Source organism: Falco rusticolus, chromosome 6 (assembly GCF_015220075.1).
Source record: "Falco rusticolus isolate bFalRus1 chromosome 6, bFalRus1.pri, whole genome shotgun sequence".
In the NCBI taxonomy this organism is placed as follows: Eukaryota; Metazoa; Chordata; class Aves; order Falconiformes; family Falconidae; genus Falco; species Falco rusticolus.
Genome location: NC_051192.1, coordinates 18,092,741 through 18,108,390, shown reverse-complemented (window position 1 = coordinate 18,108,390; position 15,650 = coordinate 18,092,741). Strand labels below are relative to the sequence as shown.

Below are 15,650 nucleotides of genomic sequence, written 5' to 3'. Positions count from 1 at the left end.
AAAATTTTTTAGGGAATAGAATAGTAGATGAGGTGTATGAGTTTAATTGCTCTTATACTAAAAGTTAGTTGTAGCTTGTGCATAGTTTTACACTCTTTTTGTAAAGGTAAATCCCTTTTTTCCTCATGTATTTCAGTTTTCCAAGAAGCCAGCAGATTGAGACTCACCTACACCTGAATCAAACCCAGGACCTTCCATGACAAATTTATTGTGTGGTGTATAAACAGAGAAGGCTGTAAAGATGCAAAAGTGCAATTCTGCTGGAAATTACCGGAAATCTCATAAAATATTAACCTCTTTGGATTACACGTGACTGGTACTATTTTTTTTTTAGTGTGACCAGCAGTGCAGGCTGCTTGGTCAGGTGTTTTGTATTAAGATGAGACCTTGGGAGTACTCTGCAGTAATTGTCTTTATTTGCTGCAGCTTTGGTTTCACTGGGGTAAGCGTTGCAGATGTTTGGCCAGGTCTGGATGGAGCACGCTTTGATGATGTTTTTGGCCTTTCTTAGAGGAAAGGCAGCTCAGCAGTCAGAGCCCTACCCCAAGCTGTTCAGACCTGCAGTGCGTTGTCTTTCCTTGTCCCAGACTTTCAGGGTGTCCTTTGGTAGGTGTCCCAAGGAGAAGCCTTGGTCAGGGGTGGCTGTGGGAGACAGCTGCCATGGATTCACATTGCACTGCGGTAGGAGGAGACCTGCAGCCACCTGGCTGCACCCCTGGAGATCTTTCCTCCTGATGGAAGAGGCAATGTGTGTCCTCAGGATGACACCATGGCTGGAGATGCCCCTGGGCAAGGAGTGCTTGCCCTTCTCCCCATAGGTCTTGTCATCCTTTTTCCAAGTCTAGGTCTTGGTCCCAGTAGGTTTATGGCTTCCAAAAAGGTGTGTTGTCATGGCCTGTCTGATGGCACCTGGCGGGGCCGAGTGGCTCAGCCTGTGATGCAGCATGCTCAGCTCTCCAGGCACACCTCTGCCTGGCCCCATCATCCCTATGGATGGTGAGCCAGCCAGCAGCCAGCAGTGACCCACCATCCCAGTCTACCCAGTGCTCGCTCTGGCAGTGTTCCCAGACAAGGAGCAGTACACCCATGCACAGCCACCCCAAAGGGACAGCAGTCACCCTCCTGATTGTGCCACTGGGCCAAGCTAACCACCACCACCCCCAACCCTGTAGAGATGTTGGAGGGTGCTTTGCTCTGCTCCAGGACCAGGGATGGGGTGGGGACAGGGGGTCCAGGGGACCAGGCTAGGGGCCCAAATGGCCTGGGGCAGCTGCAAGCTGCAGCAGGGAGCAGGCAGCACCCCACAGGCAGCAAAGGACTTGCAGCAGCACCTTTAAGCTTCCTCCCCACCTTGCCCCATCCCAGAGACTGACCCTGGTGTGTGCATCTTGCACTGCTCTGCACAGCCCACACCGAGGCTGAGAGCAGCGCTGGTCTGGGGGTCTGGGGTCACCTCAGCTTATCTCTGGTCCTCCGTGCCTCAGTTTCCCCGTGGGTGCAGGGTGGACAAGCACCTTTCCCCTCTCCGGGGGCCGCAGTTGCTCCTGCCCGTTGTGGGCTGAGCTGGGCACGCGAGCGGAGAGCGAAAGGTGTGGACACCCGCTGGAGCTGGGACACGGACCACCTCACGCACCCACCTCCTGCCCCAGGGGCAGGACTTCTAGGGGGAATCCCCAGACCACAGGCCAAGCGAACCTGGAGGATGCTCCTGCCCCGGCCCCCCTTCCCCCTGCCAGATCCTCCCAGGGGATGCTCCTGCCCGGCCCCCCGGCGGATGCTCCTGCTCTGACTCCGGGGGATGCTCCTGCCCCGGCCACCCCTCCCCTAGCCCGGCTCCCCGCTGCCGGGGCGGCCCGAGGCCGGCGAATGGACGGCGGGGGCGGCCCCGGAGGGGGGGGGGGGGCGTGGGGAGCCGGCCCCCCTCCCGTTCCCCGCCTACAAAACTCTCCCGGCCGAGCGGTCTTCGCTCACAGCCTGTCGGCTCCGCAGCCGCCCCGCCGGCCCCGCACATCGCCCACCCCGGGGACACCCCCCACCCATGGGAGGCTGGCAGGGAGCGGCGGCCGCCCCTCTGCGTCCGTGGGGAGCTGGCGGTGAGGTCGGGGGGTCCCCTTGCTCTCCTCGCCTCCCTGTCCCGGCCACCATGGCGCAGCCGGGGGACTGAGCGCGAGGGAGCCACGGGAAACTCGGTCCCGCGTGGGTCCGTCCAGGAGGTGAGTGGCACCGGGGCGGGAGGAACGAGGGACACGCAGCTCCGGGAGAAGGGAGAGGGGTGAGTGTGGGGATGGGTCCCCCTACACGCGTGGGGGTGTGTGTGGAGGCGCTGGTGTCTCCCTGAGCATCCCTGCGTGGTGAGCCGCCACCCCTGGGTGCTGCCGCCGCGCCCTGGCCCTGGGATACAGGAGCAGGGAGCGACTCCGGGGTGCTGTGCGACCCCCTCCCCACGGGGTTACACGGGTGATGTCTCCCCCGCGGGAGCGGGACCAAGGGCCCGGGATGCTGCTCCCGGCCAGGGCAGTCCCTGCCCAGCCTGCTGCCAGCGGGACTGGTTTTAGCTGCCGGTGGAGTGGCAGAAGCTGGGGGTCTCCATGGAGCACAGCACCCATATGCTGACAGTGGGGGGTGGCTGGGGAAGACACAGCAGTGCAGGGAATGAGTTTGGGAGTGCTCAGCAGGTCCCACTTAGCAGGTGGTTTTGACTCCTGCCACACCAGAGTCCAGGTGAGGGCTGATTCCCCCCTGCCAGGCTGAGTGCTGTGATGAAACGTTTGTGGCAGCAGAGACACAACCCTCCCAGTGCCAACAGTCCTCACTGTGGGCATGGACCTGTCCCTGGGACCAGCCCAACTCAAGAAGTGACAGCAGGATCAGGCCTGTGGGGAGCACAGGCTTGGCTCATGGTCAGGGTGCTGGGATATCTAGAGGAGGTGTGGGTGAAGGGCTACCCCAAGCCCTAGAGCTGAAAAAGGTCCTGGGAGGCTTGCATGCATACACTGGGCCCCCATCTCCCCAGCCCTGGGGGAGGGGCAGACATCCAGGGCACACCCAGAGTGGACACCAAGGCTGGACATCTGTAGGGCATGTGGTCAAGCACAGGTGGGTGGTTGACCCCTTGGCCAAAGAGGGGCTCCTGTGTTGGTGGTGAGCATTTCACAGAGCTGCAAGGACATGGGCAGGACCTGTGGTCCTGCTGAGCTTGCCCATCAGCTTCTCCCTGCCTTCACTGGGGTGGTCTAGCTCTTGTTTTGGGCACTGCCAAGCCCAGACGGGACCATGGTCAAGTCAGGATACTTGGTGGTTAGCTTTGCCAAGTGAGGGCAGAGGTCCATGTCACCAGCCCCAGCCCACACCATGTTGTATTGACCCATGGGGCCAGAGCCATGCAGGGTACTTGGATTAGCCAGGATCAGGCCCCTGCCATGTCAGGCTATACCAAGCTGCCAAGCACCATCTCACATATCTGTTCTGCTCCACCAGTGGCAGGACAATGGAGAACAAGGCCATGTACCTTCACACCTTCAATGAGAGAGAGAATGGCTCCATCTTTGAGGAGCCCTTCGAGGGAAGGAACCTCTCCAAACTGAACCTCTGCGAGGATGGTGAGTAGGGGCTCCACATGCAGCTTGGTCTGGGGGGAGCTTTGAGCCTGGTGGTAGAAACCTGGAGAGATTCTGCGGCGGGACAAGAGAGTTTGGATTGCTCAGCTCAGGAAAAAGCTCAGCAATTTGGCTCCACACAGGCAAAGGTGCCTGGCCAGAGTTGGGTGCTCAGCTCCAGCTGCAGGTCCCAGGGAACCAGAGCAGAGGAGCAATCCCTGCCCTTGGGAAGGGGAAGGTGCCTTGGTGGGAGCAGCACCGTGATAGATGTGCATGTCCCAAATGGAGCACATGCATTTGTGTGATGGATGATGATGATGGAGAGAATGGAGAGAAACTCCTTTCCTGCTGGCACAGCTTCACTGGGAGAAACACTCAGGGAACCCCAGTGCAAGGTGGTTTCTGTGCCTCCTCTCCTATCCCCCCCCTTTCTGGTTGGACGGGGGAATGACAGACCCAGGGCACCATGGGCCTCTCGAGGTGCCCAGGCTCTTGTTTGGTTCTGCCACACTGACCAAGGCTGTGCTCCAGGGAAAGTCCCTTTCCTTGCTGAAGGCTGATGTTTTGGTTGTTTTTTTTTTTAATCCTCTAAGCCTGTGGCTCTCTTTTATTGGGTCTTCCCCAGAGATGCCCTGGAGTGGGGTTGGTGGCACCAGAGCTATGCAGCAGGACACAGCAAGACCTGCTTCTGTCTCCTGCACGTCTTAGCTGGCCTCTCTCTCCACTGTGGACTTGCTGAGCCCTTTTCCTTCACTCTTGCCCCATGAAATGCTATCCATGTTTCACCAGATCCAGGCTTGGTCCCCAAGCAAACAGCCCTGATGCATTTTTCCCGAGGCCTTTGCAGCCTGGGTGGGAGAGGCCAGGGTGGCAGAGGTGCCTGGTCAAGCAGAGATGTGAGGTCCTCTTTGCTGGCAGTTGTCCTTGGAGAGGCTCGCCAAGGCTCGTGGCTCCAGCACGATCAGTAGCAGAGTGCTCCAGCACGGTGCACAGGGTTGTTTCCCTGTCCTCTCTCCTCTTGGCTGAACATGGTGACTTAAGGGATAGGATGAATGGCAACAAGTTCCTCCGCAGCGCAGCAGGCACGTCTCCGTGACCAACCCACCTTCCCAGGTGCCTTTGCGTAATAGGTACCAGTGGAACTGGACAGTGATGAGGATGATGGCTCTTCTAGCCTGGAGGTGTCACTGAGGTCCAGCTGGCCTACACCCTGTGTCAAAACTGCTTCCATAGGAAGGAGTCTCCATAGGAAGGAGTCTCCACAGGAGCGAGACTCCCTTCTGAAGGGAACAGAAAACCCAGTGTGCACACTGGACCCCCTTCTTAGGGAAGTCTGCTGCTTCCCTGGAGCACAGATTAAAAATGTGAAGAGAAAGCTTCCCACCCTATGGCCCTAAGGTTATTATCCAGGAGTCATTTTTTTCAGGTGGGCAGGAACGAAGTTGCAACAAGAAGTCTGAGGGCAATCAAGAGACTTCAGGGCCATGGGACAACGGGACAAGGGATCAGGAGCACAAGCAGTGTTCTCCTTTGCCCTTCTAGTTGCAGGGAGTGATGAGGGAAGAAACAGGAAGACCCAGCAGATCTATACCTGGCTCTGAGCCTGGTGTCACTGGCAGAATTTTGTGTCTTTTGATCATGGGTTGGTCTACATGACACCAGACCTGCTGACAACAGATGGGGTACACCCATCTCAAAGCGGGGAAAGGATCTTTGCACAGGAGTTAGCAGGGCTCATGGAAAGAGCTTTAAACTAGATTTGAAGGGGGAAAGGGATAAACCCAGGCTGGCTAGAGATAAGCCTGGGGGCAGCATGTCCATGTTTGAAGGACAGTGTGCTAGCGAAGTCCTTTGGTCTGCTGTCTTAGGGGAGGTAGGGGATGGAGGTCCATGTGGCAGCAAAGATGCAAGGGTGATTGATTTGTTAAGTGCCTGAGAACAATCATATAGGAACTGGGGCTTCTCCCACAAAAAAGGTGGTGGGATTTGGTCAACAGTTGGCTTGAATATGAGCCGGCAGTGAGCCCAGGTGGCTGAGAAGGCCAATGGCGTCCTGGCTTGTGTCAGCGATAGTGCGGCCAGCAGGGCCAGGGAAGTAATTGTCCCCTGTACTTGGCACTTTGAGCCCTGGGGTCCCTTCTGGCCCCTCACTCCCAGACAGAGCTTGGGGGGCCGGAGCATGTCCAGAGCCGGGCAGGGGCTGGGGCACCAGTCTGATGGGGGGGCTGGGGGGTCAGCCTGGAGAGGAGGGGGCTCAGGGGGGGACCTGATCGCTCCCTACAGCTGCCTGGGAGGGGGCTGCAGCCAGGGGGGTCGGTCTCTGCTCCCAGGTCACAAGCGACAGGACAAGGGGGAACGGCCTCAGGCTGCACCAGGGCAGGTTTAGGTTGGAGACTGGGAAACATTTCTTCCCCGAAAGGGTGTCCAGCACTGGGACAGGCTGCCCAGGGAGGGGGGGGGGGCACCGTGTAGATGTGGCACTCAGGGCCATGGGTTAGTGGTGGACTTGACAGTGCTGGGTTAACAGTTAGACCTGATGATCTTAAAGGTCTTTTCCAACTTAAATGATTCTATGGTTCTGTGAAATCTGTGGGGCTGCTGGACTGGTCTTGTTTTGAGGAAGCTTCCCAGTACTTCTGTCCCCCACCAGAAGTATGGGATCAGGGTGATGGGGGACTAGTTGTCCTGGTTTTAGGTGCATGAGACATTCCCAGAATGTGATGGAGAGCCCTGGGTTCCAGGCTGGCCCACATCCAGGCTCTGAGCAAGCTGGGAACACCTAGCCCTGGACAAACTGCCTCTGGATGCTTGCGCAGTGCAAGTGGCTTGTGATGGTTATTGCAAGAGATGTGGCATTGCAGTGTGGGTGTCTTCACCTGCCCTCCACCCCCCAGGATGGGGACAACTTTGAGTCCAGACGGTGGATTTCCCACCTGGGTGAAAACTCAGTCTTGCTGCCATTCCCCGAACTTGATGTCACAGAACCACAGAATGGTTTGGGTGGGAAGGGACCTTAAAGACCATCCAGTTCCCACCCCCCTGCCACGGGCAGGGACCCCTCCCCCCAGCCCAGGCTGCCCCCAGCCCCGTCCAGCCTGGCCTTGAGCACTGCCAGGGATGGGGCACCCACAGCTGCTCTGGGCAGCCTGGGCCAGCGCCTCGCCGCCCTCACAGGGAAGAATTTCTTCCTCATCTCTCATCTCCATCTCCCCTCTCTCATGTAAAGCCATTCCCCCGTGTGCCATCGCCACCTGCCCTTGCCCAAAGCCCCTCCCCAGCTTTCTTGCCGGCCCCTTTAGGCACTGGCAGGTGCTCTAAGGTCTCCCTGCAGCCTTCTCCTCCCCAGGCTGAGCCACTCCAGCTCTCCCAGCCTGTCCCCACAGCAGAGCTGCTCCAGCCCCTGAGCATCTCCCTGGCCTCCTCTGGCCCCGCTCCAGCAGCTCCGTGTCTCTCCTGTGCTGGGGACCCCAGAGCAGGACGCAGCGCTGCAGGGGGGTCTCACCAGAGCGGAGCAGAGGGGCAGAGCCCCCTCATTGACCTGCTGGCCACGCTGCTCTGCCTGCAGCCCAGGGTATGGTTGGGGCAGCCCCCTGCAAGGGTCCCCCTGTTCCCAGCTGCTTGTCTGCTCCTGCCTCTGCCCACTTTCCTGCTGCCAGCTTTACAGATCCAGCACCCACCCCACCCTCCTGCAGCAGAGAGAGGTGCAGATCCTGCGCCGGGGCTTTCCCCATGCTCTGCCACACTGCAGACATGGCAGAGGGGGTGGTGGATCCTGGAGGGAGGGATGTCTGAAAGGATGGGAGAGAAGAGTTGGTGACCTCCACAACTGAGGCCACCATTCCCAGCCATGACCTTGCCCTGGTGTGGGGCGATGGCAGGGAGGGTGCAAAGTATTTTCCTGGCTTTATATTTTTGTGGCAAGTTGCCCTGGGTCTCTCAGAGCACGGCTGCTCATCCATAACTGGCTCTGATGCAAAGCTGGCCCTCCAGGGAACCCCGTTCCCATGGGACAGGTTGCTGGAGCAAGGCTTGTGGGACTGTGTCGCATCTGCAGCTGCACAGGGCGATGGCAACCCTGAAAGCTTCATCATGAGGATGGGACTGCCCACATCCCTCCTGGGCTGCTGGAAAATGCTTGGCGTGGGGCTGAGGACACATGCAGCAGCCTCATGCATGACCCCCAGGACAGCAGCTCTGGAACCCCCAGGGCTTGAGGGATGAGAAGTCCTGACTGCTTTCAGCTTTCCACCTTCTGACCGGGTGGGTCACAGCTCCAGCTCCCCAGGGCATGGGCAGGGGGAAGAAATATTTGCTTTTCCCCTTGGTTACTGGCTGGAGCCCGCCCGTGGGCTTCTCGGAGCGGGCTGTTGTGAAAACCCTGCTTACGCAGCTGCGGTCCCTCCTGCTCTTCCGAGAGCAGTGATGAGGAGTGGGTGGTTCGGGGCCCAGGGCCAGCTCCTCCCGGAGTCTCCCAGGACCTGATATAAGTGTTAATGTCAGAAAAATATTGCAGCTTTCCTCATTCTGAAACCCTCGGCTCCATCTGTTTGGCTGGTGACAGCAAATGGGAACCGCATGCGGGTAATGAATTGCAGACGGAGGGGTCCCAGAGGAGAGGTACCGCCTTTCGCACCTGAGCTGAGGCGCCCCATGCACCCCACATCCCCATGGGATCCCCTCTGGGTGTCAGTGAGCCTGACCTCAGCACTTTATCATTTTGGAGCCCCAAAATGGGGCTGAGTTCAGCAATACGCCCAGTGTAACCCTTTGCTGACTGGAAGCTTTTGCAAACCTCTCTGTCCTCCAGCAGGACAGACAGACCATCAGTTGGGGAAGGGTCTCTGCCAGGCTAGAGGCACCCCCAAACCTGTTGTACCTCCTCTCCATCTCTGGTACCCCAAGAGCTGGTTGGTCCCACAAGGAGCTGAGCTCCTTCCCCCTGGGTGGGTGGTGGGATGGATTGAGGACCCAAAGCTTGTCGGGGATGGTCTTGGCTGGAGGTGGGCATTGCTCGTGGCCAGGGATGAGTGTGGTCTCCTCCCCAGCAGGTTTGGCTTTGGGGTGGTGGTGCTTCACCCTTTCTGTCGGGTTGATGCAGGCTCTGGATTGGTGCTATGCTGTGCCTTGGGGCTTAAAGGGCAGAAAGCCATGGGATGGAGACACCCAAATGTCAAAAGAGTAGGAGTTTTGGACTCCACCTTTTGTTGATGTCTCCTTAGAGACATCTCAGATCTGGCAAGGGGCAAAACCTGGCGGCTCTAACTGACCTGGCATGAAGTTGCTGGTTCTCAGCTGCTTTCAGAAGCCTTGCGTTTCTGCAAGGGTCCAACACAAAAACACAGACACCAATGCCTGGCACTCCATCCCAGAAGCATGGGGTCACCCAGAGAACCAAGGCATGAGGCTCAAGCTGTACTGCAGCCTCGAGGCTGGGGACAGAGAGATGCAGGGGCTGTATCCAGATCAGGCTCTGGCTCCCACCTAAGACCACAACCTGGCCCAGATTTCAACATGAGCTCAAGCTTTGGACACGTGCAAAGCCCACAAGCAGATGCCTTTTCCCTGCTGCTGGGTTCACAGCACAGGAGCCTTTCCTTGTCTTCCCTTTCGTTTTCCTCCTGGCTATTTTATTCACCAAGCCCTCTCTTCTTCGCACACATCTCTTGCTGTGCAGGGCTTGTGGCAGCATTGATGAGGAGCTCGATCGCAGCTAGCACAGGTTTGGACAAGCAGGAGCTGGCAGGGGTGTCAAGATCTAGGCATTTCAGAATCATAGAATGGTTTGGTTGGAACGGACCATAAAGACCATCTAGTCCCACCCCCCCGCCATGGGCAGGACCCCTCCCCCCAGCCCAGGCTGCCCCCAGCCCCGTCCAGCCTGGCCTTGAGCACTGCCAGGGATGGGGCACCCACAGCTGCTCTGGGCAGCCTGGGCCAGCGCCTCGCCGCCCTCACAGGGAAGAATTTCTGCCTCATATCTAGTCTGAATATTCTTTCTTTTAGTTTAAAACCATCACCCCTTGTCCTATCTTCCTCCATTCCCTTACTGCTGCCTGCCTCCTGCCTGGGCTGCAGGCAGGGAAGGCAGGGAATGGGGACAATGGGTGGGAGTAGGGGGGGGGTGATGGCTCAGCAAGAGTGGGTGATGCTGATGTTTGCCTACCTGGGATCCTGGCTGGGCCCTTTGCATACCATCTCTGCCTGCGCAGGAGGGGAGGCGGGTGCATGCCAGAGCTGGGCTGCCTTTCCTCAGCCCAGACCCACAGCACCAGCATGGGCAGGATCAGTCCTGTCCCTGCCCACTGCATTATATAACCATATAATTGTTTAGGTTGGTAAAGACCTTTAAGATCATCAATCCATCCTGGCTAGATCCCCCTGCAGAGCCTTCCTACCCTCAAGCCAATCAATGCTCCCATTCAACTTGGCATCATCTGCAAAGGTACAGAGGGAGCACTCGATCCCCTCGTCCAGATCATTGATAAAGGCATTAACCAGGGCTGGCCCCAGCACAGATCCCTGGGGAACACCACTGGTGCCTGGCTGCCAGCGGGATGTGATCCCATTCCCCACCGCACTTTGGGCTCGGCCATCAGCCAGCTTTTAACCCAACATAAAGTACACCCGTCCCAGCCATGAGCAGCCGGTTTCTCCAGGAGATGCTGTGGGATGTGCCAAAGGCTTCACTAAAGTCCAGGCAGACATCACAGCCTTCCCTCACACGCTGAACCACCTTGTCATCGAAGGAGATCAGGCACGTCAAGCAGGACCTGCCTGTCACAGAATCTTTTAGGCTGGAAAAGACCTTTAAGATCATCAACTCCAACCGTTAACCCAGCACTGCCAAGCCCACCACTAACCCATGGCTCCAAGCGCCACATCTACGCATCTTTTAAACACCCCCAGGGATGGTGCCTCCCCCCGCTCCCTGGGCAGCCTGTCCCAGTGCTGGATACCCTTTCGGTGAAGAAATGTTTCCCAGTCTCCAACCTAAACCTGCCCTGGTGCAACCTGAGGCTGTTCCCCCTTGTCCTGTCGCTTGTGACCTGGGAGCAGAGACCGACCCCCCTGGCTGCAGCCCCCTCCCAGGCAGCTGTAGGGAGCGATCAGGTCCCCCCTGAGCCCCCTCCTCTCCAGGCTGAACACTCTCAGGTCCCCCAGTCACTCCCCATCAGACTGGTGCCCCAGCCCTGCTGCCTTTCCCTGGATACGTTCCAGCACCTCAGTATCTTTATTGGAGTGAGTCATAAACCTGTGCTGGCTGAGCCCGATTGCCTGGTTGTCCTGTACATGCTGTGTGATGGCACACCAAGATGATCTGCTGCACAGCCTCCCCATCAGCATTGCTGGTGGTGTCCCGGCTGCATGTGAGCCTTTACCTGGGAGTGTGGACCTGTGCCAGCATCCATGGTCCCGACTCAGGGAAGGCTGTGTGGGTCCACACTGGGGCAAGCAGAGCTGTGCCCACACCCATGAGGCATTGCCAAAATTATATTTGCAATATTTTCTCCCACTGGGAGATGGAGCCCAGGTGGACTGGGTGCATGATGCTCTCTCTGACACCTTGCCCTGTTCCCCAGGTCCCGGGCAGAGGATGAAGGCAGTAGGACGCTGCGGACGGCTTGGCTCCTTGGCAGCACTGAAGTATGCTGTGGTGGGACTCTACCTCCTCGTCTTCCTCATCCTCGTTGGGGTCTTCATTCTCGCAGGTAAGTGTTGAACCTAGGCCCTCCCTGTATGGTGCAGTGGTACCCTAGGGTGATGCTCCCCTGTGCAGGAGCTCAGAGGGAGCTGGGTCTGGCTATGGACATGGGACCACATCTCTGCAGAGGTGTTCAGGAGGGTGTCCAGGGAAGGGAAATATGGGATCCAGCTTTTAGCTCCTTGGGAGCAACAACATGAGCCCATGCCAGCTCCATACTGCCCATCTGGAGCAGTTTTGATTTAAGCTTTGAGGCTGGAGTTGCTGCAGGGTCCAGGCATCGTATGCTCGTGATGGTGAGGCTCAGGAGCCCTGTGATTTGGGCTCAAATCATTCCCATCACTAGGTCGAAGCTTCTGGGTTTGCACCAGCTCCCCCATTTTGCTTAGGGTAAAGATGAGCCCTGGCTCCATCAGTGACGGAGGTCCAAGCAGCTTGCAGACAGGGCATTATCCTTGCACAGCACATCCCACATGTGCCAGCAAGGCTCCTGCCTCCCCTTCCCAGCTTTTTGGTGAGCGCAGGGATGAGAAAGCTGCTTGCGAATGCCTGTAATTGCTCCCAGCCCCAGTTCATCCCTGCATATAGATCCCATGTGGTCTGCGTTGCCAGGCTTGGTTTCCCCCTTGTGCTGGAAGCAGTTTGGGAAGATGTCTGGTTTAACCCACAGTCCCAGTACCCCCGCCTTGCACCCATACCACCCCCGTGTGGGGCTCTGCTGGGGAGGGGCGGGGCTTGGGTGGGTGCCACAGGAGGCTTGGGTAAGAAATGCCACCAAGGACCAGCTCCTCGCTTCCCACCCACCTCCTTCCCAGCTTTAACCCCAGCATCCATGGAGGGGGAGGGAATAAGGGGCCCTGCCTTTTCAGCCCCAAATCCCCACTAGCTGCTCTCCAGGCCTGGGCAGGGCAGGGCAGCGCTGCCCCCGCACCATCCCTTTGGCATGATTTTCTGCGCCTTGCCAGTGCCTTGCCTGCTTCAGGCAGCTGGGGGGGTGATGGATGTCATGTTTAACTCCAGCTGTGCTAATGCCAGCACCGTGAAGGCAGCCTGTGTCTTTTGCAAAGGGTGGATTTAGTTTTTTCTTGGGAAGGGGAAAGGACAGAGAAGGTTTTCCGGAATTTTGAAGCCTCTCCCCCTTATTTCTTGCATTACATTGTTTTAATGTTGTTGTTGGCCTGTGAAACCCTGAGCGAGGGATGCCATGAATTGTGCAAAGAGCTCGGGACAGGCGCTCTTGTCCTGGGCTGAGCTACAGCTGCTCACCCAAAAGCAGCTCCAGCAATAACAATAACATTATGGCATCGGCTGACGGTGGGGAGACCTGGAGGCTCACCATCTCGGGCATCTTCAAAGCCCCACCTCCTGGAGTCCCGTGACTGGCAGGATTTCAGCTTTCAGTAAGACCTCAGTAAAACCACCTTACCCCCCAGGTTGTGGACCACAATCTTGGAAAAAGAAAGGGAAAATGCAGAGAAAAATAATCTCTTTCATTATGGCTTTCTGTGTGTTGGGAACCTTAAGCCAAGCCTCTGGCTTTGGGTGTAGCTGACTCACAAGGTCTGGAGCCAGCTCTGCCGACTCTGGGTGCCTGGAGTGGTCTTATCACATCAAGGAAAACGACAGGCACAGGTTGGTCTTGCAACAGGGCGAGGAGACCACATCCACCTGGGATGCACATGTAGCCTGGGGAGACAACTCTGACGGTTCTCAGCTTCAGGTGTTCTCAGCTTCAGGTGTCTGTGGCTGAAACCTTGACGTTGGAGTTGATGGTCCTTGGAGGACCAGGACTAGATATTCATGAGCACCCATAATGGTGGAGGGCTTGGTTTTTCCATGGAAAATTCCACTTTGTGCTACTGGAGACCAAACACCGGCTTACCAGAGCTGAGACCTTCTGCCCAGCATCCCTTGTCTCCCATCAGAGGGAAAGGTGCACAGAAAGATACAGCATTTAGTGAAGTAGACTTGCTCTCACCTGCTCCTTGGGTTGGGGAGAGCCACCTGCGATGCTAGAGGGACATCACTGTTTGATGCCACCTCTGTCCTCCCACAGCTGTGGTGAGGTCCCCGCTCAGAGCAGGTCCCACCTGGAGCAGACACCATCCCACCCAGGGCATATGAGTGCTGGAGGTCCAGCTCAATTCCAGGCCTGATGCTCTTTGGAGAGGGATGTGCAGCTGTGATATTCCAGCTGCTCCCCAAAGAGCAACTCTCACCACACTGTTTGGACAAGGGTGATGGGAAAACTGTGCTCCTGGTCCACACCCTGGGCTGCCAGCATCCCTTCACCCCAGGACCAACAACAGAGCAGGGATGCTCTGCCTGGCTTGCTCCACTGCTTCCAATCTTCCCCCAGGGAAAAGGAGGAAAATTCCCAAAAACATCCTTGGAAAGTGCATACGTGTGCAAATGCACACAGAAATGTGTGTGTATGCTCCAGCTTACATGGAGGGGGACCTTTTACAAGGCTTTTTGACAAGATGAGGGGTGATGGCTTTAAACTAAAAGAAGGGATATGTAAATGAGAGATGAGGAAGAAATTCTTCCCTGTGAGGGCGGCGAGGCGCTGGCCCAGGCTGCCCAGAGCAGCTGTGGGTGCCCCATCCCTGGCAGTGCTCAAGGCCAGGCTGGACGGGGCTGGGGGCAGCCTGGGCTGGGGGGAGGGGTCCCTGCCTGTGGCAGGGGGTGGGACTAGATGGCCTTTAAGGTCTCCTCCAGCCCAAACAATTCTGTGGTTCTATGTGAGTCTATGAAAGAAACTTCCACACGCCACAGTGCTTCCCAGCAGGAGTGGGCATTGTGAGGGAAACCAGCCCCCCTTGGAGATAACCTTCCAACATGTGCTGATGTCCCCAGCATGTTAACCTGGTGGTTTTGGCGAGGCAGCTGCCCTAGGCATAGTTTTGAAGCTGGCTTGGGCAGGTGTCCTGCAACTCACTACGTGCTCTGTGAAAAGGGGTTAGAAAATGAGTAAACTGCCAAAAATACCATGAACCACCTCAGAGCTGCGGAAACAGGATGTTTTCAGCAACAGAGCCGGGGTGGTTTCAACGCAGTCTGCTTTTAATATCCTCTCTCGCAAGCCTGGCAGCAGTTTTCTGTCTCCTGGGGGTGCACACTCCCTTTCTCCCCATCCCTGACACACACACAAACACCCCATCCACTAAAAAGGCACCTAGCCCAAGGTTTGGATTCCAACCTTGGCTTTTTTGCAAGGTCTGGGTTAAATCCCAGCCGCCTGCGTGCACGGACCTGCACTTTGGTGTTTGAATCCGAATCCCCACCTGGCCCCATGCCCAGGCACCCCAGGCACCCAGCCCTGAGCAGCTCTGCAGCAGTGGGAGGCCAGGCAGGGCTCATTAGGACACGGCTAATGAGCCAAGCACCTTCGTGGGGGCATCTGAACCATGCATATGGATGGGCATCCAACTTGCACCCCATCTTCATGCTCATATTTGCATTGAGAGCTGGCCACATTTCCACACTTCACACCCCTGGATGCCTGGTAGAAGTGTCCAAGGAAATGAGCACCCTCTAGTTCAAGAGCTGTAGCCCCAAAACTCATGCTCTGAGGATGCCGGTGGTGATGAAGGCAACAGCTGCATCCCTGTGGCCAGCCATCACGTGAGCACTCCCTAGTCAGCTCCAGTGCAAACTCCTGCTCCCTGTGAGCTGGCTCCAAATTGGGTCTGTGCCTGCAGCTGGTGTCTCCCTGGGGACACAGAGCAAGCCTGAGGTGCCCAAAAGCTGCCGGCAGCGTGGCCCCGTGCCTGTGCTAATAAGTCCTGAGACTCATGCTGGAGCTGAGTACTAGCTACTCCCCGCCATCCCCTGCTCCCTATCCTGCCCATCCTTCCCCAAAACCTTCTCCTGCAGCCATTTTCTCAGCCCAGAGTTTCATTTCCACCCTTTCCAAAATGCTGGAGATGTTCTCATGCAGAAATGGGCCGTAGGGTGCTGAGTTCCTATTTGGGCTGGAGGTTTGGGATGCCCAGACCCGCTGCCCATTGTGCATCCAGTAGCAAGGTGAACCTCACACTGAGCACCTGCCTGACTTCCTTGTGGAAATAAAACCCAGAGGAGCTGGTGGCAATGCCCCAGGGCTCATAGCTGGGTCCAAATCCTCAGCAGTGCTTCCAGCTTGGAGACCAAATGGAGGTGTCCTGCAAGACTTTGCACGCAGCATCTTGGTTTTTTTGCAGCTGTGTCATGCTGCAAAAGTTGGATTGCCAAGTGTGGTGAAACAGTTGTATCCAGCATGTACATTTCTGCTTTGCAGCATCACCTTGGCCATATGTGAACCTAAAACGGGAGGAGAGAGATTTTGGGCGCATGCAAGGGTGCAGGTG

At 57.2% G+C, this 15,650-nt stretch overlaps 1 protein-coding gene across 2 annotated transcripts in view; it reads left to right on the top strand.

Moving 5' to 3' along the window:
- Nucleotides 1-1,984: 1,984 nt before the first annotated feature.
- The window catches only part of SCARA5 (scavenger receptor class A member 5), a 42,476-nt gene continuing 28,810 nt past the window's right edge, over nt 1,985-15,650 (top strand). For both annotated transcript variants that reach the window (XM_037393224.1, XM_037393223.1), the window contains exons 1-3: nt 1,985-2,213; nt 3,478-3,599; nt 11,177-11,305. In XM_037393224.1, the coding sequence (XP_037249121.1) occupies nt 3,488-3,599; nt 11,177-11,305 (241 nt within the window). In that variant the 5' untranslated portion in view covers nt 1,985-2,213; nt 3,478-3,487. The remainder of the gene's footprint in view (nt 2,214-3,477; nt 3,600-11,176; nt 11,306-15,650) is intronic.